This window comes from Ipomoea nil, unplaced genomic scaffold (assembly GCF_001879475.1).
Source record: "Ipomoea nil cultivar Tokyo-kokei standard unplaced genomic scaffold, Asagao_1.1 scaffold2662, whole genome shotgun sequence".
Lineage (NCBI taxonomy): Eukaryota > Viridiplantae > Streptophyta > Magnoliopsida > Solanales > Convolvulaceae > Ipomoea > Ipomoea nil.
In genome coordinates, this window is record NW_017619090.1 from 2199988 (window position 1) to 2222606 (window position 22619).

The 22619-nt window shown below is 39.1% G+C and overlaps 1 protein-coding gene across 1 annotated transcript; it reads left to right on the forward strand.

The window, feature by feature from the left end:
* Positions 1 to 18715: 18715 nt before the first annotated feature.
* Positions 18716 to 21000, forward strand: LOC109154951 (protein FAR1-RELATED SEQUENCE 5-like). The gene is made up of 4 exons (XM_019302679.1): positions 18716 to 19061; positions 19112 to 19502; positions 19820 to 19829; positions 19984 to 21000. Exons 1-4 carry the CDS (start codon positions 18716 to 18718, stop codon positions 20998 to 21000), a joined length of 1764 nt encoding a protein of 587 aa, XP_019158224.1.
* The last annotated feature ends 1619 nt before the right edge of the window (positions 21001 to 22619 follow it).

The window sequence follows — 22619 nt, forward strand, 5'->3', positions numbered from 1 at the left end:
CCAAATTCGAATTGAAGTATTGAAACCGTATACATTTAAAAATGTTGTCATTTTTTGGGGACTGACTTAGGCAATAGGCACCTCAAATATCCCGCCTAAGGATGCACTTACTTCTTGGTTTTCATGGTGAAACTTCTTGAATTGCTCACTACAAACCAAATAGAACGTAACTACTCTGATATTTTTTTTTTTTTTTTGCTGAAGTAACTACTCTGATATGATCTTTAAGAAGATGCCATTTGGAATATATATTAAGTGGCCGGCGGGCGGGCGGCAAGGAATTTGAGACGAAAACAATACATTTTATGGACTTAAGTTACGTTCTTGGTTTCACATGTTTGAATCTTTCAAACTAATATTCCTAAGTTGTCTAAAGTTGGTTTTTGTGAAACTTCTTGCCCACTACAAGCCAAATAGAACTACTTTGATCTGATCAATAAGAATTGAAGATCCATTTGGAATACATACATACATACATACATATATATATATATATATATATATATATATATAATTACATTCATATAAAAATAGGGCTTAAAATACAAACGTGTGGACATTTTTGAATCGTTGGATTTTGGGCATATAATGTTGTGATTAGTTTTTATGATTTTGTGTGCTACCCGTCTGTGTGCACTGTCGTTCATGGACGTGTGCATGCCGGCCTAAATATTGTAGATTCACACATGCATACTATATTTGATGTGTGCATTGTCGTCCACGATGTGTGCACACCCGCATTTAGGTGTGTGCACGGTATATGTCCACATGTTTGAATGCAACCCTATATATATATATATATATATATATATATATATATATATGATCATATGAGAACACCTGTTTAATTCGGTGAGATTTTGATATCAAATCTTGTGCATCAATATAATAATATTAATGGTCTAAATTAAGTGTGTGCGAACGCGATTAAATGTGTGCGAACGCGATTAAGTGTGTGCAAATAGGATTGATCTGGTCTAGGTGACATTGTGCGATCAAATCTTGTGCATCAATCTAATAAATTTAATGGTCTAGATTGATCTAGATTAAGTGTGTGCGAATGCGATTAAATGTGTGCGAATGCGATTAAGTGTGTGCGAACGCGATTGATCTAGGTTGATCTAGACCATTAAAATTTATAAAATTGATGCACAAGATTTTATCTCACAATCTCACATAAACACGTGTTATCATAGGAACCCTCCTCTCTCTCTCTCTCTCTCTCTCTCTCTCTCTCTCTCTATATATATATATATATATATATATATATATATATATATATATATATATATATATATATATATTGAAATACGAACAATGCTTAAAATACAAACAGTGTGGATTTATCTGGATCGTTGGATTTTGAGATTGGATGTACAGGATTTTTTTTTTAATTAATTATGGTTGATTTTAATCAAATTGTCGTGTGTTATATATATATATATATATATATATATATATATGTATATATATATATATATATATATATATATATATATATATATATATATATATATATATTGAAATACGAACAGTGCTTAAAATATAAACAGTGTGGATTCATCTGGATCGTTGGATTTTGAGATTGGATGTACAGGATTTTTTTAATTAATTATGGTTGATTTTAATCAAATTGTCGTGTGTTTTATTTTAAGGGGGGTATTTTTGGAGTTTTGTATTTGGGTTAGCGGTTCAATTGTAGTCGAAATTTAGCAGTCAGTCCTAATTACAACGATATTTTCGGTCTCTCTCTCTCGCGTGTCTGTGTAGCCTCCGCAGCTCCTTTCCACGCCGTCAGTCGCCGTCTTCATCAGTAGCTGGATATAGTCGCCAGGGGGGATCACGGTGGTGCCAAGCGCAGGGGAACACCGTCTGATGGCTTAGGTCGAGGTATGTTTGTCACACTTTTCTCCTTTGCGTTATTTTTGCTTGGTCGGGGGCCGAGGTGTTTATGCATGTGGGATTCCATCTCTAGGCGGGGGGTGTGTGGTTGCATGGACCTTAATTTGTATTCCCCTGTTTACCCGAGTTGGGGAGGGGGGGGAGGGGTGGTTGTTGGTTGAGGTGGGTGGGGTTCACGGTGGGCTTGGTGGTGGCAGAACTGTCGGGGGTTTTTTTTTTTCTCATTTTTTGGACTATTTCTTTCAATTTAAGTGTAAACTGTTTCTAAATTTTTTCCTCTGTTTAGCTGAGGTGTGTGTATGGGGGACGGAGGGGGGGGGGGGGGCATTTTGGGGTTGCTATAAAACCTTTTTTTTTTTTTTTTCATTTTCTGGTTCTGCATTGGAGATTAAAAACAAATTAGGTATAGGCTGGCTACATGTTATGAAGAATGTTAATTTCTTAATATATTTGTCTGTATGGTGCATGATAGGTTGGTGGTAGTGAGTAATCTCCAAATTTGCATATTGCCTTGAATTAACTGCCGGGTTGAACGCTTACTTGCAGCATGAATCTCCTTTCTATCATCATTAATGTTTAGTTAATGTGAAGTAGATGTCTAGAATCTAGTATGGTAGATTTTAGAATCATACTAAGAATATGTGATTGCAACTCTTTTACAGATTCATTTAGGTTTGTGTTGTATGGGTTAGGTGGTTAGCTTCTTTTTCTACTCAGGTGGGTGCACTGCTACCTACGGATGTGTGCATAGTGATTAATCTCCAAATTTACAAATTGCCTTGAATTAATTGCCGGGTAGAACGCTTACTTGCAGCATGAATCTCCTTTCTAGCATCATAAATGTTTAGTTAATGTGAAGTAGATGTCTAGAATATAGTATGACAGATTTTAGAATCATACTAAGAACATGTGCGTCAACTCATTTTCAAATTCGTTTAGGTTTGTGTTGTATGGGTTTTCTGGCTAGCTTCTTTTTAGTTTGTTCCTTTGATATATGTCTACATGTATCCACATTTGCATGTGCTAGTATTTCTTTAAACATGCCTGCATCATAATGGAAAACATACTATGTTAATTGTAAAAGGCTTGAGGAATGAGGTATATTGTGAAGGATAGTACCAACTCTTTACAAGTTTACTATGTTAATTGTAAAAGGCTAGATGTTCATGTGTTGGAATAAAGGATTTCCTTTTCTCTGTGTTCTTTGGCAAAATTCGGTGTTTATATGGCATATAATATGTGAACTTGCCACTATTGCCTTTTCATATCTACAGAATGCGCGGATAGCCAGTTATTAACTTTTTGCAGATGGGGGTATCTTGTAGTCTTAGCTCTACGTCTTAGTTAAACTCTAAGATAAGAGCAATGTAGTTTATATAGTTTTTAGGGCAAAATGTGGTTACAAATTTTTTGCAATAACCATCCTTTTCTTAATCATTGTTTAGTAGTAACTGCATGTCCCACACCATGTAACTTTCCTTCTCCAATAAAAGAGATTTGTAGAAGTTGCACATTGGATGTGTGCATAGTTTTTGCTTAAGTGTGAATTTTGTTTTTTGGGTTTCGTGGTTCCTTCATATGCTCGGGTGTATTGTTCGTTATCGATTTAATTTTTTGTTCGAAATTGTTGGTGGGTCATATGCTTGTTTGTGTTTGCTCTTTTTGCAGCTAAAAAGTCCAGGCGTGCACAATCGGATGCGGGTCCTTCTGGAGTATCCGATGGTGATAGTGACTTTGTGTTGCCACCGCCTAGGGTGGTACATTCTAGGTTTCAGCAAGAGCCACCGTAGGAGGATGCTCCCGAGTATGAGCTGACCGTTTAGGAGGATGCTTTGTTTCCTAGGGCGAAGATGAGGAGACAAACTGTGATATTGGTAAACGCCTTGAAGGATCTGAGCTTTCAACAGAAGGCTGACATTCGGGAGCTCGGGTTTGGGGCGTTGCTTGAGTTCAAAGTTGAGGATGTTCCACCGCGTCTTTTGCGTTGGTTGCTGTTTAATTTTGATTTGCGATCAAGGTCATTTGATCTTGGTGGTGGGAGATCATTGGTTGTAGATGAGAGTGATGTCGAGTTGATTTTGGGATTTCCACGTGGTCATGTTAAGATGGTCCAACGGGATAAGCTTAAGGTTAGCAACACCCTCAAACATTGGAGGGTTCTATTTCAGAAGCAGAAGCAGATGATCACTGCGGCGGAGATTAGTTAGAGGATGGTTGGTGACGTCGATGGTGGACTCTGGTTTAAGCGCCATATCTTTGTGTTAGTCTTGTCGTCTCTGGTTTGTTGTATGTGTAACGGTTACTCGAACCAGATGTATTTTTATCATTTTGAAGATGTGTCGAGTGTGTGTGACCTAGACTGGTGCACGCTTGTGGTCGACACTTTAGTTGAGACGCAGACTGCATGGCGTTCTGGTCGGCATAAGTTCTTTCTTGGGCCGACTGAGTTCATTACGGTATTGTTGCTATTCTTTTCTCGTGTTGTGTGTGTTCTTTTATTCGTTCCAACTAATATTATAATATTTTATCTTGTATTTATTTTTGGTGTTTTTCCAATTGCTTTATGTAGATCGGGTTGTGCATGGTGCTCGCGCTGTCCCTCGGTCTATACCTGCTCTTCGTGGGTGGTCGTCACCCTTACTACGTTAGCGTGAGTTCTCTGAGATTTGGGGTGGTGGGTTTGGCCTTGGTGGCATTGAGTCCCCGGTGCAGGTTTGTGGTGGGGGGGATGAAGGCGATAATATCCTGCTTGTTCAATATGGCCCCATCGTATGTGTTTTTTTTTTTTTTTGTTGGATTACATATGTTTATGTTTTTAAGTGTGCACACATCTTGTGCTGTGGGTGCACCAAACATTCAACGTGTCCTTGGGCTTGTGGTCCGCACTTATTCATTTTTGCTGTCGTCTTTATGTTGGGTTAGACATTTGGTGATGTTGTAATTTGAACAACAACGAAGATAACAAGTGCGATTTTAGAGTTGGTGAAGCAAGGGCCAGATGGTGCTTTCGGTGGTAATGTGCTAAGAGGGGTGTTTGATTCCATCAAGTCGCTTCGAGTAGTCATTGCAAATCAGCGTGATGCTGGATCCGATGATATGCCGTCCTTCAGTTTAGGTATTACGCAGGATATAGCAGATCATGGTTGGGGTGATATTGAGGCTATGTTGCGGGACTTGATCCCGACAAATACTGGCATTCCTAATTCTGCTGTGGAAGTTAGTTTGCCAAGTTTGCTTTCATTTGTTTTTTAAGGTTGTTTAGCCAGATAACGTGCACTCGCACATTATTCTTGTGTGCATTCGTCTTAATGGTTACATTATGTGGGTTTCAAACTATTTTTTTGGGTTTTTTGCCTTTTTAAGCTCATTGTTGTTGTGTATTTTTTGTGTGATAGGGTGGTCATGGTAATGCATGTGGTGGTGATGGCTTGGTTGGGGTTGTGGATGGTGTGGTTTTTGATGGGGTTGGTTCAAATGGTGGTGAGATGGTTCTCGGTCGGCGGTAACTGTCGAACCTACGCATGCTGTTCATCCGGTCGCTACACTTGTGACCGCGGGGGTGGTATGTATAATGTGTTCTGCTCAGTTAGTTAGGAATATGTTTCAATTGGTGTTTGCAAACATGTGGATTCTTTCTGGCTATGTGAGCATCATTGTATTAGCGTGTGTGCACAATGCGTGTGGCCTTTATTTATTCTGTTTACTTGTTGAAATGTGGTGTGTTCCATTTTTCGTCTTTCGTAGGGTGGGGGTGCTAAAGTACAAGCTGGGGATTGCGTTGTTCCTGCGCGCGGTGATTCTGCGATGGCTACGCCGGTTCAACATGGTCTGGTATGTGTTGTTTTTTTTTTTTTTTGCAATATCCCACGCTTCGTGGGTTTTGTTGTGTTGTTTAATTATCTTATTTTTGTGTGCACTGTGCAGCCATCAATACTTGCGGGGGAGGCCATTGGGTGTCGGTCTGCCATCCCTGTGTGTCAAGCACCTTTGAAACCTTTTCGGGGCGGGGGGGGGGGCTGATTGGTGTTCCTCCGAGGGTGTCGTGCCTAGATATCGGCGCCTCCGATTCCACAAGCTCTGTGGCTTTGCACGACTTGGACAACCCGGACGAGGTGGTAATATGCAACTGGTTGTTGTGTGCAGCAGATGCGAACATGTTAGTTTCATAATCTATTTTTTGATATGCATATTCTGTTTCGTATTGTTAGTTGATATGTGTGTTTTGTTTATCTTTATATGTTTTAGGGACGAAATTTTGTTCGATGTTAGTGGTAGGGCTGCGCGATGGGTGGACTTGTTGTCGCTTGCACCCGGGTCGTTGGTTGAGGTTGCCATGGTAGATGCGTGGGCGTGTCTTTTGAATTGTCGAGAGCGGTATAAGGACCCTTCTGCCCCTTCTCGTTTTTTTTTTTTGCATCCACTCTTTCCACGGCTTGTTTCTACTCCTTACCCTTATGATACGATATTTTGTCGTGTTTATGTTTTTTTTGATTTTGCATATTTCATTTTTCTTTAAGCTTCATACTATCGTGGATACCTCACTTGATCTGGATAAGCGGATTGCTATGTTTAAGGTCAGTCTCCATGGGGAGTTTGAGATGACGCCTTACCAGTATATTAATAAAGTTAACTTGGTATGTGTGGTTTTATGCTTTTTTCAGTTGTTGATCTGCCATTGGTGTTAGTCCGTGCACACTACGTTACTCTTGTGTATAGCCAATGATTAAATGGGGTCTTACAAATGTGTAGACTAGTTTTTTCATTATTTTCAATTCCAATTTCGAATTCATGACAATATGTCGGGTCAGTTTGGGACATTATGTTGGGTTTGTACTCGCTTTCGGTATAACTTAGCATTTGAAAATGTTAAACTCATTTGTTGTGCCTGCTGTTGTCCATATACTGTTCCAATCCCCCATTTGTGTTTCTGTCGTGCACCTCATGACTGCCTCTTGTGCACACAGCCAAGAATTGTGTTTACTCTTCGTTGTGGGATGCTTTGCTTGCAATCATTGTATGTCTTCACCCATTCACGATTGCTGTTTGCAGTTTATGTTCCCCATCCTACGTCAGGGCCGCTATTTTCTTCTTTGCATGGATTTCCGTAATTTTCGGTATGAGATTATTGACAATTCGACGCTTCAGTCTAACAAGCAGTTGAAGTATGGTGATTGTGTGGATGAATTGGTATGGTTTCTGTTATGCCCAGGCTTTTACTTGTTAAACTTTTTGTTCTTTGTCTTTTTTTTTTGGTATTCATTCGGCCCTTTGGAATTTTGGTGTAGTTGCACATGCTTATGGAATTCTTTAAATGCATTGATCCGTTAAGGTCTACGATGTGTGCGCTTTTGGAAGCGAAGCGCATGCAGATGAGTTAGCGTGATGGCAAGAACAAGATTGACTGTGGCGTGTATGTTATGCGTCATATTGAGAGTGATTTAGGACAGGGAGTTGCCCGATGGAAATGTGGGCTTACCAAAGGAAACACTGCCCAGCTCAAGAAGCTGAGGTTACGATACATGAAGGAACTTGCAACTGCCGAATTCAATTTACATAAGTGTCGGAATATCTCCAGGGCGTATCAGTTTGTGAAGTTTGTCTCAGGAGCTCTATAGTGTTCGTTTCTATGCGGGGTATATGGAGTTGTAGTTCGTAGTTTTTTGTGTTTAGATTTTGGCTTCTTTTTTGGTGTTTTTAGGCCTGCTAGTGTTATTATTTTTTATGATGATCTTATGTGCGAATTTTAATACGGTATGTGCATGCCGGAACTGCTAGATGCATTTTACTCATGGATGTTATCATGTTTATTTTAATGCTAGTTGGTAGTTTACTTTTCACTCATTCAGTTTGTAAATGTACAGGGGTGTGTACTGTGGGTCTCATCCGTGTGCACGATTCGTCTGTATAATTCCTAAAATTGCATACTTCATTGGCAGATGGTTTGTTTAGTGCCTAAACCGAGGGCGGTAAGCTATGTGCACGGTTAACTACACGTGTGCACGTGGGACTAGATAGTTGTTGCCTAATATACTTATCAAATAACTACACGTGCATGTGTGTGCAATGGTGGTTCTCAGTGTGCATATCTAAATGAAATAAATTAGTTTCCATGGGTAAACTTTAAATCAGGGTAGTTTAATATCTAAATGCAATAAATTAATTCCATGTTTGCACGTTGGTGTTAAATACTGTGTGTTCATAACTCAATACATTTCAAAGATGGTTAAAACTTAATGAATTTTGCAGTAGTGAGTAGTTGACTATTAACTTATATGCCAAGTACAAAAATCTGTGTGTGCACAATAATGGTAGATAGTGTGCGTAGCTGGAAGAATTAACTAGTTGTCGATTAGCGTTTAGGCTAATTTAATCAAAACCGTGTGTGCATAATGATGGTAGACAGTGTGCATAGCTGCAAGTATTAACTATTTGACTAAACTGTGTGTGCACATTGATGTTAGACACTGTGCATAGCTAAACAAATTAAGTAGTTGACTATTGCCGTATAGGCTTATTGATAAGTGCTTAATTGTCTATATTTTCTCCCCTTTCACTAGGCCATTTTGCTCATATATTCTTCCAAATTCCATGAGATTAGGACTAAATTGTGTTATTTTGCAAGGAGTTTGGTTTGAAAAGCATTGGAAGCAAAGTTGAGTATTTTCAGGCATTTTGGTGGACATTGGAGTCAAATGGAGCGTTTTGGATGCATTAGAAGTCAATGGGAGCCAAGGAGAAGCTAAGAGGATGGCTAAAACACTTCAAAAGGAGCCTAAGAGTGGTGTTTTCAATGGTGTTGGTCATTTGGGCAAACCAAAACAAAAGAGGAGCAAAAGATCAATGCATTGCAATTTTCGCTCATTTTGACCACTGTTCGGTATTTCGACTATATCTCAGCCTAGGAGTGTTGAAATGAAGTGATTCTTGTTCCATTGGAAAGAAGAATCAAAGGGCTACAATTCTTATAAATACATCAAAGTCTAAAAAGGAAGCCACGGGGGTCCAAATTGACCTTGAAGTTGAAGTTCCAAACTAACAAACCAAAACTGGCTACCGTTTGGTTTTTGGACCATATCTCGGCCTAGGAATGTCCAAATGAAGTGATTCTTGCGCCATTGGAAAGAAGACTCGAAGGGCTACAACTTTCATGAAGACATAGAAGCCTAATTCTGAAGACAAAAGGGTCAAAATCAGCCTACAAAACGGAGTTCTGTTGCAGAGTAGAGCTCGACGCGTCGAGAAATTTCTCGACGCGTCGAGATTGGGCAGAATGTCGCGATTTTCTTATTGTAAATGTTCGACGCGTCGAGAAATTTCTAGACGTGTCGAAACCCTCCGTCTCTGCTCTATTTTAACTGAGTTTTCACTCATTTTTTGATGGTTTTGAACCCCATTCGAACCCAAACTCTTTTCTACTCTTTCCTTTCATATTTTAGTGTTAAATTAGGTGTAGATTTAGGTTCTTTATCATATTTCATGCTTGTATTCAAGGATTCAACATTTGGATTCCATGATTTAGCATCAATTTCTTTAGAGAAGTTTTCTTCTCCCTTTTATCTCTTTATCTTCCAATGTTTATGCTTTACATTTATGTTTTTGTGTTCTTTATGCTATTGAATCATGAGTAGTTAGTTTATGGACTTGAGTTAGGGTTGTATTATATATCTTGATGCTTGATTTGTGATTATTGCATAAAGGGGATTTTGCCTACCTAGGGTTCTTGAGTTTATGAAGGATTTGTGTTTGTATTTTGTTAATGCTTGGTGTACAACATTCATTGACATGTTTTGGAGGATTATTGGCCTCAATGAGAGTTGGGTCAAGATTCCAAGCCACTCCTTGCATAAACCCGATTTTTCCTATGAAAATGGGAGAAATTGGGGGTTTTAGATGCTTTGTGTTCTTGAAGAACTTGGAGTTGATTCACCACGAGAGTGGGGCAATTCCTTGTTCTAATCCTAGCTAATTTGCTCACGTGAGTGACTTATAGACTAGGATTCCTACATGCATCCCCTCTATTCCTTGGTTGTGTGATTTTCCCCAATCCTTAGGTTGTGCTATGCATCTAGATGATAATGCTCCCTAGCTTGAGTCCTATTTCTTTATTTTGTGTTTATCTTTGTGTATATGTGTTAGTCTTATCATTTCCTTAAACTTGTAGTTTGCTTAGCTTCTTGTTGATTTCCTTATGCTAGTGCCTAGTTTATTGTGATTGCATATTGCGTGCCATATCCCCCAATCCCCTGAGGACGATATAACACCCGAGCTCACATCTTATTTTTGCTACATCACTTATTAATAAAATATGGGTCTGCGCAAGGATGGTAGACAATGTGGATAGCTGAACAAACTAACTACCAAGGATGGGTAAAAATCTAAACTTTGACAAGTATTTAATTCAACTTCAAAATGAGCTAGTATTCGTAGTGTTGTAAACCATGATGGCCTACTCTTCTGATAGGTCTTTTCTTTCTGGACAATTCCTGCTATCGTGCCCCGGCCGGTCACAGGTAGCGCATGCCCTCACCTTTTTTTCTTTTTTTTTTAGTTGCTTTCTCTTTGTTGCTCTTTAACATTTTCCCACTACCTTTGTTCTTTGCAACACTTGGTGGTTTGATTTGGATCTCGGCAGGTGTAATGGCGTTTAATTAGTATTGATTCAATCACTGATTGTGGGGTGGTGCTTGCATTGGTTTGTTGTCTGGCACTTTGTAACCTCCCTTTAAGCTCTTGCATTGTTGACAACATTAGATCCATTTCGTCTGGGCATCCATTAGCCAAACCCATGCAGTTGTAGAATTCATTACAAAGTTGGTTGGCAATTGTTCGTAATTCATTCCCACCCTGTGTGGTACTGCATGATTTCCACACGACATTGTACATCGGCTGTGCGCACGCATTCTTAGTCCAACGGGGAGCAATATAGCATCCGGGTAATTTCTTCCACGCCTTCGTTCTTGAACACGGCCAACACACGCTTACATAAAATTCCTACTCTGTTTAATTTGTTACAATTGCATTCTATTTTTTTAGTAGCTTCTTCGTGCGTTACCTCAAACATTTTTTCACCCTTCCCATGTATAGTGTACTTCCGACCCCCATCATCATTCGTCTTGTAGGTGATTTTGCATGTGAAGCTTCCTTCCCATATTTCTTCCTGGAAGTCGTAGAATATGTTTTTAGTGTACGTTGCAGTAGCTTGGCGTTCTACGACTAATGGGGTCTTGGTTTCAGGGAATGAACTTTCGCCCTCTGCGTTCAACTATTTTTTTTTTATGCCTTTGTTATCATATGGCGCGGTTGTATTGCATTATGAACTTTACCAAGCTGTTGTACGTGGTGATTGGTGAATTTGCCGAAATAACTATTCTCTGATTCTGACTGTGATGCTCTTTTGAGTAGTCCTTCCATGAATATATCTTGGAAATATGACGGTATCCATGATTCACGTGCTTTGTACATTTGATCGAACCACCGATGTTGAATAAGGTTGTACTCTTGCATTACCTCTGCCCATTTCAATTCAAATGCAGTTGCACTTAAAGTTTCATCCCATACTATATTGTTCAGTGCCTTCCTAAACTCCATGTTTTTTGCTAGTGCATTCCCTACCTTGTCCCCCACTTTTTCCATGATGTGCCACATACAGAATCGGTGCCTTGTTTCAGGCATAATGTTAGGTACTACGACCTTTAATGCGGGGTCCTGATCTGTAATAACACATCTTGGTATATAGCCCATCGCGTTTTTGAAGTTTTTTAATAGCCACTCGTACGACTCCACGTCCTCTCTTTTAATGCTCCGTTTATGGTTGTCGACTCCTGTAAACGGTACAAATATGAGCTAGTATCTGCAGGGTTTATGTTGTTGTGTAATTAGTGCAAACGCATATAGTAGTAATAACAGTTGTGCATACAGAAATACATATAACAGTAACAAAATTGTAGATTGCTACCGCAGTTACCAATGGTTGTTCAAAACCACGGTAGTACTGCCATGAACACATGAATTCATACGCGTGCACACTGAACCTTTTACCCATATTTTCATTCATTTCCGAGCACTCCAATTGCTAGTGTTATCAATATAACCTCATGCGTAATACCCATGCAAACAGTATGTAGCCCACTAGTATGCTCTAGTGTAGTGAATATTCATTTTACTTGTAAGTCAATCTATAACACCCCCTAAAAACAAGCTATTTAAAAGCCTTAAACATGCAGATAGCTGAACTAAACAACAAACACAGCGGAAGACTGAAAGATAACTAGATAAACATAATCCGAAACACGGGGTTTTTGCCACGTTCACCAAAAGGATGAACGCTACGGCAACATCTGCAATGTTTACATCTAAACCCATAGTCTCAAAGTACTACATCTAAACTGGCACACAGGCCACAAAACAAAGAGGGAGAAGTTATACTAGCAAGCACTAGACCGCGCACTCGTGTAAACATCACCTGAAAGAACACAATAAAACATGGGACGACGCCCGGTCAGCGAATAATGCTGGTAACCCACCAATACATGTGAAATAACATATATAAGTAAGATATAAGTTGTAAAGCCATTTTCGAAATGGAATACATATATATAAGTCAAAAACCAAGAGTAATAGTCAACACAAGACTCACCACTCTTAACAACAACATGGGAACACATCCCAAGACCACAAAGAATAACCACAACACAAAGGATAAAGACAAGACCAATGGCAACACATGCCTAGGCAACACATGCCCTTGTGACTACACACGTCACAAGAAGAGAACTCACAACAACGGCTACACAAGCCCTCGTGACATCACCCATCACGAGTTGATATGCCTTCCTTTTGCCCGGTTCCAACCTTATGGCTACCCCAACCTTATTTCTTCTTCCAACCATTACCTCCAGGGCCCCTGTACAACCAAGTCCAACATTTTCCCTCCTGGGACCGTCGTCCCCCACCAACGACACCACCAATTTCATAGTACACGAGGGTACCGTACACACACACGGCAACACATGCCATCCAAGAATCACGTGAACCTTACACAAAGGTCACAACTCCATAATCACGTCACGGCCACCACGAGGACCGCTGCAATACCTTGGTGACTAGTGTCCCATACCACTAATCGTGCAATCCAGGTAAAGCCACACACACGTCACACCTCAACAGGAATCAATCAACGGATCACAACGAAGATATGAAACCATACTCAATCAAGGAATGGATCACAGTCCAACAACAACAACGATGAATAACACAAGTTATCATCAACCAATAGGAAGGTACAAACAACACACACGCTAGCATTTAAACACCAAACTAGCATGCTTATCAAACGGGTAAACTAAAGATAGTTTCGAAGAACACACAAGACTCATCACGGTTCAACGAAACACAATGTTGAACACTTAGCACGATTCAAGACACCAAAACCTACATGGATTCCTACCACATAGTTCTAGACATACGAAACATCAAAAAGACACTCAAATAGTTCCACAAAAGAACATCGGGAAGTCCAAAGACCAAATACCGAGTCAAAAGAATCACGGGGAACAAATCCCCGCCACCACCACAATACGTACCCGCGGGTACAGGCTGCCCAACCTGTGTACCCCGCGGGTGGGCGGCGGGTTGGACCCCTACCCGCCGTTCCGCCCGCGGGTACACCCCTGTACCACAACCAAACACTTCGCGAATTTTCATCTCCAAACTCAAATTCAAGTCCAAAACATGCCAAATCTCACCAAATACAAAAAAATGACTTAAATCAAAGGAAATGCCAAGCAATGGCACAAATGAACCCTAAACACAAGCTCTAGATATGCATTTTCACAAGACAATGCATAAACACTCACATTTCATAGCAAAACACATGTAGAATCCAAGAAATCATATATAGGTAAGCAAAATAGATTTTGTAGAGCATGGGTTACCTCATTCGCTTAACATCCAAAAACCACACCACTTAGGCTCAAATCACAAAGCCAAGCTACCGGGAACCTGTGAATCAAACCGATCCTTCAACTATTAACACAAGCTATTATTAAAACATTAATAACCACTAAGGGGATTTGAACCCTTGCTTAACTCAAGATTAACCCCTAAGCTCAACCATCTAAACTAAGCTTCCTATTGTGAATTAATCACAACATTATTAAACCAAAAGCTAATCTAGACAACTAAGCATTATTAAGACTAAATAAGCTAATAACCAAGCTCTCTAATGAAACTATTAACTAAAAACCAAAGTGAGATTCAAACCATAGCCAAACACCAACAGGGCCGTTCTAATAAAAATTGGGGTCCTGTGCAATATTTTGATTTGGACCCCCCTTTTTCAAGTAACTTTTATATATAAATAATAATTGTTCAAAAAGTTGTGTTAAAATTTTAAAGAGTTAATGAACGATTTGGTCCCTCAATTATTAGCGAACTTTTAATGTAGTCCTCAATCGCTTATTCATCGATTTGGTCCACAAAAATAATTATTTTTAATCGATTTAGTCCCTCCGGTCGTCAATTTGGTCCCTGAAATCAATTATTTTTAGTCGATTTAGTCCCTCCGGCCATCGACGGAAGACGACCTGAAGCTTAAAGCCTAATACATATATTATGTTTTTTTTTTTATAATTAAGGGGCCCCCAAAATTTCGGGGCCCTGTGCGCCAGCCCTGGGCAGACTTGCCCAGGGACGGCCCTGAACACCAACACTAAATACTTCTTACCACTACACTAATTGACCACTTGGTAACACTAATTAACAACAACCTATTTAACATCAAATAAGCAACAAGGATAGGCAAAGCTCACCAACTTCATCTTCTTCTTCACGTACTGCATGCCGAGAAGCCGCGGGTAGGCGACGGGCACGTCACCACCCCATCCTCTGCCCGCGGGTACACCGGAGCCACCACGTTGCCCGAGGGGACTCGTCGGAAGGAGGAGAACGCCACTGCCGAGCTCCGTCGATACCGCCGCCGTCGCCGCCGCTCCATCATCGAAACATCACCGCTCCATTTCTTCAACCACGAGAGGAAACAGAGGAAGACACACCGGAGGTTGCTCTGTCCGCACTGAGGATCCAAGCCACTTCCACGAACCTTGCAAGACTACGCTGGAAAACCGAAGGGAAAAGGAGAGGCCGGAGCTTACGTTGTTGCTTCTCTCATACTCTGGTTCCTATCCACTCACGCTGAAAGGAAACGGAGAGGGTACGATGAGGTTAAAGTCGAGGAGGGTGGAATGGTGAGGGTGAAGGGAAGAGGAAAGATGATGGTATCGCATGTGGTGCTTGCCGGTTGAGACTTCGCCGAGGAAGAAACGTAGGAGGCGAAAATGTAGGCTGCAAGCTTTTGGTTCCAAGAGGGTAGAAGGAGAAAGATACAATACATACATGCTCACCATAGAGAATAGGGTTCATAGTGGGTTGGGTTAGACCAAGTATGGACTATAGGCTAAAATCTTGGGCTCACCAAATAATCATAACACATATTTTTATACAAACATTTGGGCTTGACTAGTTGGGTTCAAGGCTATAAGAAATACTTTTGGGTTCAAGAATAAATAATAGGCTTTAGGGGTTAAAATCATTTTGGGTCTAGGCATAATTTGTACAAAAATATTGGTTCACCATAATAGGTAGACCCGAGCCCGTTTTAAAATAAATAGCTATATAAATATTTTTATTAAAAATATTTATTATCGGGACTATAATTTATTTTAGGAAAATACAAGGTGTCACACAATCGCATACAATTCAGCTGTATTGATCTCCATGCACACAGACATGCATAGCTGTGCACCCACCTTATTCCCAGTGTTAAAGTAAAATATGTCATGTGCATTCCACGCATACAGTCTTAAGCAGCCATGCACGCATGTGTTTATTAACACTTATTGTAAAACATTGTTATTAAATTCGACTATTTTAATCGTTGTGATATGTACCTGTTCGTGTTGTACGTTGCGTCGAATGACATCACATCTCCAAAACATGCAAAATTCTTCCAGGATATTGTGTCTGCCCAAAATAGCCTGCATAGCTCCCTATCTTCGTTGAGATCAAAATCAAAGTAGAAGTTTGGTTCCATCTCTTTATTTTTGTACATGTCTTCTACTACCATCTGTGCATCTGCTCCAGCAATATAAGCCAACAAGTCCCTCCTAAAATTGTAGAAATCGGTGGATGTTGCTCCTATATCTGAAAAACTTCCAACCTTTTCCTTGTATAGCCTCCATGATTTTGTGGAACCAATGTTTGCCCTTGCGCAGTTTGCCACGAATATTTTGTGTCCAATATCTAGCTTCCTATTTATTTAAGAAATGGCCTCCTAATGTCAGAGCATAGGTAGTGTGTGTGCCATAGCTCAAGTGCATGGATTTTATATCTACCGCTTGTGTGCCTTGTGAACCCGATTCGGGCATTACAACCAACACGGTTTGACAGTCGACGCCTTTTCTTCGGTTCGGTTTTGGTTCCTTTGTCCATGGCCACACTACTACCCATTATTTTTTTGGCTTGTATCCTTCTCGTGAAAATAAAATGTATTTTATGTGAACTGCCCCTTCCCTGTTCCTTCGCTTCAGGCGATGGTTGCGTATGCCCGGTAGAAGTCTACTCCATTTTCTAGTGATGCAAAATTTTCCCCAACGTACAAGGCGTTTTCGCTTTTGCAATTAGGTAACCACTACTTCGTTCCGTCGGGTAATACGGCTATGTTGCACTCTGTTGCTTCTTCTCCACTATGTTGTGCTCCAATAAATCAGAAATGCGAGTTTTGGTCAAATAATAGTACACTTATACGCCAATGGCAGCACTGTTAGTATTATGTACAATATAAGAAACAAATCTGTGAAAGCACATGTGTCCAATCTATGGCCTCCTGTGTGCATTCTATCCTGTTTCTGTGTGCACGCTTAGAGCAGATATGTTCGTGCAAACCTCACTACATCATACTCTCTCCATATTTGTTTTTATTTTATCCCTAGATTTCAATTCACATAATTCATCTGCCTACCATACGATTTCGTCAACATGCAGATTTTCATTTATTCTAACACCCAAAAATTAGTATACAACCATTGCCTTTGAGACTATCAGTGTTAGCACTCCATTCATCATAACGCATGTGTGTGCATGGGCGATTTTTAACGTGTGCACTCTTATGGCATGAACGTCACAACCTCGTCCCGAACGTTAAACCTACTCCGTAGTTGCTAAGTTTGGAGAATTATAAATAGAGTTCGCATAAAAAATTCAATCTTGAGTATGGCCCTATTCAAATATGCTTTTATTTTTACTCGTAAAATAATTAAAAACACACGCCGTGCGTTGCCACTCAAACTACAAACGATATACACTGTACTTACCTGGGTTCAGAGCCTCCATGGAATCCGGTATGGCGTCGTATTGAATGGGGCCTGTTCTATCATCCATGGGTGCACGGTCGTAATTTTTTCCGTTCGTACAGAGGTTTCGAGTGGCAGTGATGGGATGTCTTCAAATCCTACCCAATTTAAACTTCCTTTGTAGTAGCATATCATACCAATGAATTCTATTCCTTTTCTGATCAATATTCTTCCGTTTAAATAGTGTCCATGCATTCCCTATATTACCCTTCTCTACATTAATTGTGAATCCGTGTGAGAGTAATCAACCTTCATCTAGGCCATTTATCTAATCACATCTTGTGGCTAGAGTATGTCCACACATTTGTATTTTAAGGGGGTTTGTATTTGAATGCAACCCTATATATATATATATATATATATATATATATATATATATATATATATATATATATATATATATATAGGGAATGGCTCACGTGTATATAGTAGCTCCTGTAAAAAATGAGGTTTAATCTAAGCCTTACGTAAGTCTTGATCCAACGGAGAAGATTTTCAGCGAAATTTTAACGCGAACGGCTCATTAAAGGCGTTTTTGTCCTTTTGTTCGTAATAAAATTAGATTTTTGATCATCTTCTTCAAACTGTATCTCTGCGTTTTTTCCAAATTCCCCATGGATTTCTAATCTTCGATGTTTACTAATCTCAGTCTATTTGCGATCTCGATCAAATTGCGATCTCTGCGTTCAGTTGCTCGTTCATCAAAGAAGATTTAAAGTGAAGAACAACTTCAACTGATCAACAATGGAAGAATTAGATCAAAGTATTCTCCAATCGCTAATTCAAATTAATTGTAGCTACTGTTGTAATGACCCCCTTCTCATCTTAATTTGGCGCACATAAAGTACTAAACACATGCAAATTAGGTACTGAATTAATCAATTTAGATTCTGCGCCCAATACACTGGCGCACATAAAGCATTATGTAGCTGCATCTTAAGATGTCATATAACGATGTTTAAGTTTTACACATACGCATGTTAAGGGTTTCGCTGATGCACGTTAAGTAATCACCTAGCATTTTAAAAAACAGTTACGCATGTTAACTGTTAAGCTTATGCACGTTAAGTGTTTCCCTGACGCACATTAATTAATCACATAACATTTTAAAAAAAGACTTACACACGTTTACTGTTAAATTTACGCACGTTAAGTGTTTCCCTGACGCACGTTAAGTAGTCACTTACCGCACATAAATGTGTCAATATAAAACCTGAGAGATTGCCCTAAAGTGATTAAATTAACGCATATTAAGCATCCACAATATACACGTAGAGGCTTACAACCATGCACTTATAACATCATGCTTGTCTGTTACAGTTCCCAGTGACTTGCAATCTTCAAACAACCTCAGTTTGAGTCCTAGCAGTAGCATCAATGATTATACCTTAACCATATCTCCTAGAATGACACAGTATTGGACTCTGCACTGTGAAGATAAGATCAGGCCACTGGTTGACATGACTTTCAAAACATTGGATGTTGGCATTGAATATTACAAGAATTATGCTGCCAAAGTTGGATTTGACACGAGGTCTAGTTCTCACGTTAAAGCACACGACGAGACGATAACTCTAAAGCAAATCATTTGCAGTAGAGAAAAATTTAAGAATTCAGGTGCTCAAAATTGTCACTCCAAATCAAATGTAGATGTGGGGGAAGTTCCTTCCAATCCAAAGCGGAGGAGGGTTTCAAACAAAACTGGATGCAGAGCTAGGATTGTTTTTAAGTACATTGGAATTGAAGTGCTGGGTATGAGGTTAAGACATTTATTGAAAAACATAATCATAGCATGTCTTCAGTCCTTGCAAGGCAGTTCCTAAAGGGAAACAGAAACATCTCTGCTGCGCATCAGAAATTTATATTAGATTGTGCTAAAGCAAATATTGGGGCATCAAAATCACACGGTTTGTATAGTCAAATTGTGGGGGATTACTCTGAGGTTGGGCCAACTGTTGTTGGCTTTAAAAATGTCAGAAGGGATCTCAGAGACTTCATATTGGGTGCTGATGCACAAATACTGGTGCATAATCTTGTTAAAAAACAAGAGATGTGCCCCGCGTTTGCTTTTGAGTATGAAGTTGATGAAGATGAGCAGATGAGTAGATTATTTTGGGCAAATCCAGTCTCAAAAAAGAATTTTGCTGCATTTGGAGATGTTGTCTCTTTTGATGCTACATATTCAACCAACATGTATTATTCTATTAACGTGCTTACATATGTTTCATTAATTAACTCACATTAAACATTACATTGTAAGTTTAGTCACGTTATGATTTAGACATGGTCACTGAGTGCTTAATATAAATAAACGCAGATTGACCATTGATATCGCGCACTTTAAACATTAATATCACGCACCTTAGGTTGCATCACTCTGAATTGAAACTGCAACGACATATGTGCGCAAATTTAAAACTTAATGTGATTCAAAATAATTCTTTAAGTGCGTGAGTTTAACTCTTGTATACTGTGATGTCTATTTTTTTTTTTTTTGGCTTGTATCACAGGTACGATCTGGTTTTTACACCCTTCACATGAGTTGATAACCATAAAAAATGTATCACATTTGGTGCTGGACTGTTGCTGAAAGAGGACGTCGAGTCTTACGTTTGGCTATTTGAAAAATTTAAAAAGGCAATGGGTATTTCCAAGGATAATTGTTATTGGTCAGGATCCAGCTATGAAAGTGGCAATTCCAAGAGTTTTCAAGCAAGCTAGGCATCGTTATTGCATGTGGCACATTATGTGTAAAGTTGGAGAAAAGGTTGGTCCTACATTGAACAAGAATGAGGGGTTTAAGAACAAACTGAACTCCATTGTTTGGATATCTTTTTTGGAACCTGCTAATTTTGAGACACAATGGAAACAACTGATGGAAAATTTCAACCTTGTTGAACACAATTGGTTTACCAATATGTTTGAGGTAAGAAACCTTTGGATCCCAGCCTATTTTAGGGATGTTTTTATGGGAGGTCTACTCAGGACAATGTCGCGTTCTAAAAGTGAGAACTACACATACAACCGTTTTACGGGCCCGCAGTCTAGCCTAGTTGAATTCATGATGAACTTGGACACTGCTCTTAAATCACAGCGTAACACTAATGCAAAACTCAACAGTGACAATGAAGGTTACAACCCAAATATGAGGACATCGTTGGGGATCGAAAAACATGCTTCAATTGTCTACACCATTACTATTTTCTATAAAGTTCAGGCTGAAATATGTGCTTCCTATTTCAAATGTAGGGTGTTGAGTGTTAGAGAAGATGCTGGAATATTACACTATTTGATTATGGATGGAAAGGATAAAACATTTAGTGTGGTGCACAATGTGAATGAACATGAGGCCACATGTAGTTGCAAGATGTTTAAGATGGTTGAACTGTTGTGTAGACGCATATTTGTGGTCTATAAAGACCTTGAAAAGATACGACTAAAGTATGTGGATAATCGATGGACTAAGGATGCATCTTTAAAAGCTACATGTGAAATTGATGGTGTCATTTATGATCAGAATAGACCAAAGGATGAAAAGAAGGTGTTGCTGAACAAACTATGGGCTGATTTACACTGTTGTATTTATCTGGCAGGTTCAAACATGGAGCAATTGACTGCATTTTCGCAAGTGATTAATGAACAAAAACAGCTCCCGATGTTAGGAAAGGAAAAAGTTATCCCCTCAGCATAGCAGGAAGATTGTTATAGAATCCTTTTGCAGATCAATAGAGATTTAGGACATCAATATACTTCCCCCAAAGCATGCGCGAAGAACAAGGGCAGCGGGAAACGTATCAAAAGCAGCAAGGAGTTGTCAATGGAAAAAGAAAAAAGGCAGGAGGTGCAATTTTTGTGGGGTTAGAGGAGAACAACATGACACCAGGACTTTCCCACTTAACTCCAAAAATAAGGACAAACAAAAGGGTAAGAAACAGGCATAATAGACCATTTTTAGAATGCTTTCACAGTTGAGAATGAAAATAAATAAAAAATATGTAACACACATACTTAGTTGACTCATTGTAATCCTTAAGGTGCGTGATTTTACTCCTTGAGATACTTCATTTTAATGTTTAAAATTCACTACTTTTGTTTTTTCACTGATTTGTGTCTCCCAAACCCGATTTGCATTGGGGTGAGTGGTATAATAGTTTAAAGTGCTTGTCATTAATTATTTAAGTGCGTGGAATTAAATCTTAAACTATGTTAGTTTTACTATTGAACAATGACTTTAAATATTATGAGTATGCTTAATTGTTAACAGTACAATGTGCGTGTATGTATAACTTAATATGTAGGCAGAAATACTTTAATGTGCGTATAATAATATTTCAATGGGCGTGGGGAATATTTTAACGAATATGCGTGATTTATTCATCAATATGCGCAGAGAAATACTTTAGCATGCATATGGTTAAGTCATAATGTGCGTTAGATTGTATAATCAATGTCTTGTATCAAATGAAAAACTTGCAATTGCTAAATCCTTAATGTGCGACGAGTTATTCCTGCAACCCAAAGACAATATCCCTTGGTGTGCACATTTGTTTGATTAATACTCTAACATTCTTTATTGGAAAAAAAAAATTAAATCTTTAAAAGGATCCAATCCTAGGTGTAATCAATATGTGCAAAGACTTCTACCATTTCGCCAACGGGCTCATCCATTTATTTATTGTAGAAAGAATGTTTAACAATCGTTTTTTCTTTATTTATGTGTTAATTTAAGATGCGTTACAAATTAGTCTAAGATGCGTGATTTCAAAACTTAAAGTGCGTTTGTTTGTTTATGAAATAATTTGCAAATAAAATGCCAAATACATGATCGATTTAGTCGTTTATGATTTGCATTTAACGTGCGAGACATATGAATTTAAGATGCGTAATATGGGAACACAATGTGCGTTGGTTTCTATATTAAAACTTCGGTGCATGCAATAATAATTTACACTCCAATATGCTAGTATTTGTAAATGTAAATACACATTGAAACAAAACCAAACACATTCAGTGCATGGTTTTTAGTACTTTGAAGACATTTCTTCTGGTTTCGGCAGCATTCGACACGCTGCAAGCCTGCTAAAATGCTAAACTCTCAGCCTTGGATGATGTTTGGTTGCAGCATGATGAGCTTGAAGCTGAGAATGACGAATGATGTTTCAGGTTTATAGTGTGTTGTTTTTGTAGTTAGTTACAATCACTACAAGCTGGAGGGTGAGGAATATGAGCAGGACATAGATTATGAACAGGAAGAAGAATAATAAGAGGAGGAATGAATGATGAGGGTTCTTCTATAGGTGAGGAAACGTG

What these genes read in the sequence shown, in the direction of transcription:
- LOC109154951 (XM_019302679.1), top strand. Translation starts at nt 18,716, where the DNA reads ATGACACAGTATTGGACTCTGCACTGTGAAGATAAGATCAGGCCACTG. An exon ending in CATTGGAATTGAAGTGCTGG is followed by an intron (nt 19,062 to 19,111) that starts GTATGAGGTTAA and finishes GCATGTCTTCAG; the next exon opens with TCCTTGCAAGGCAGTTCCTA.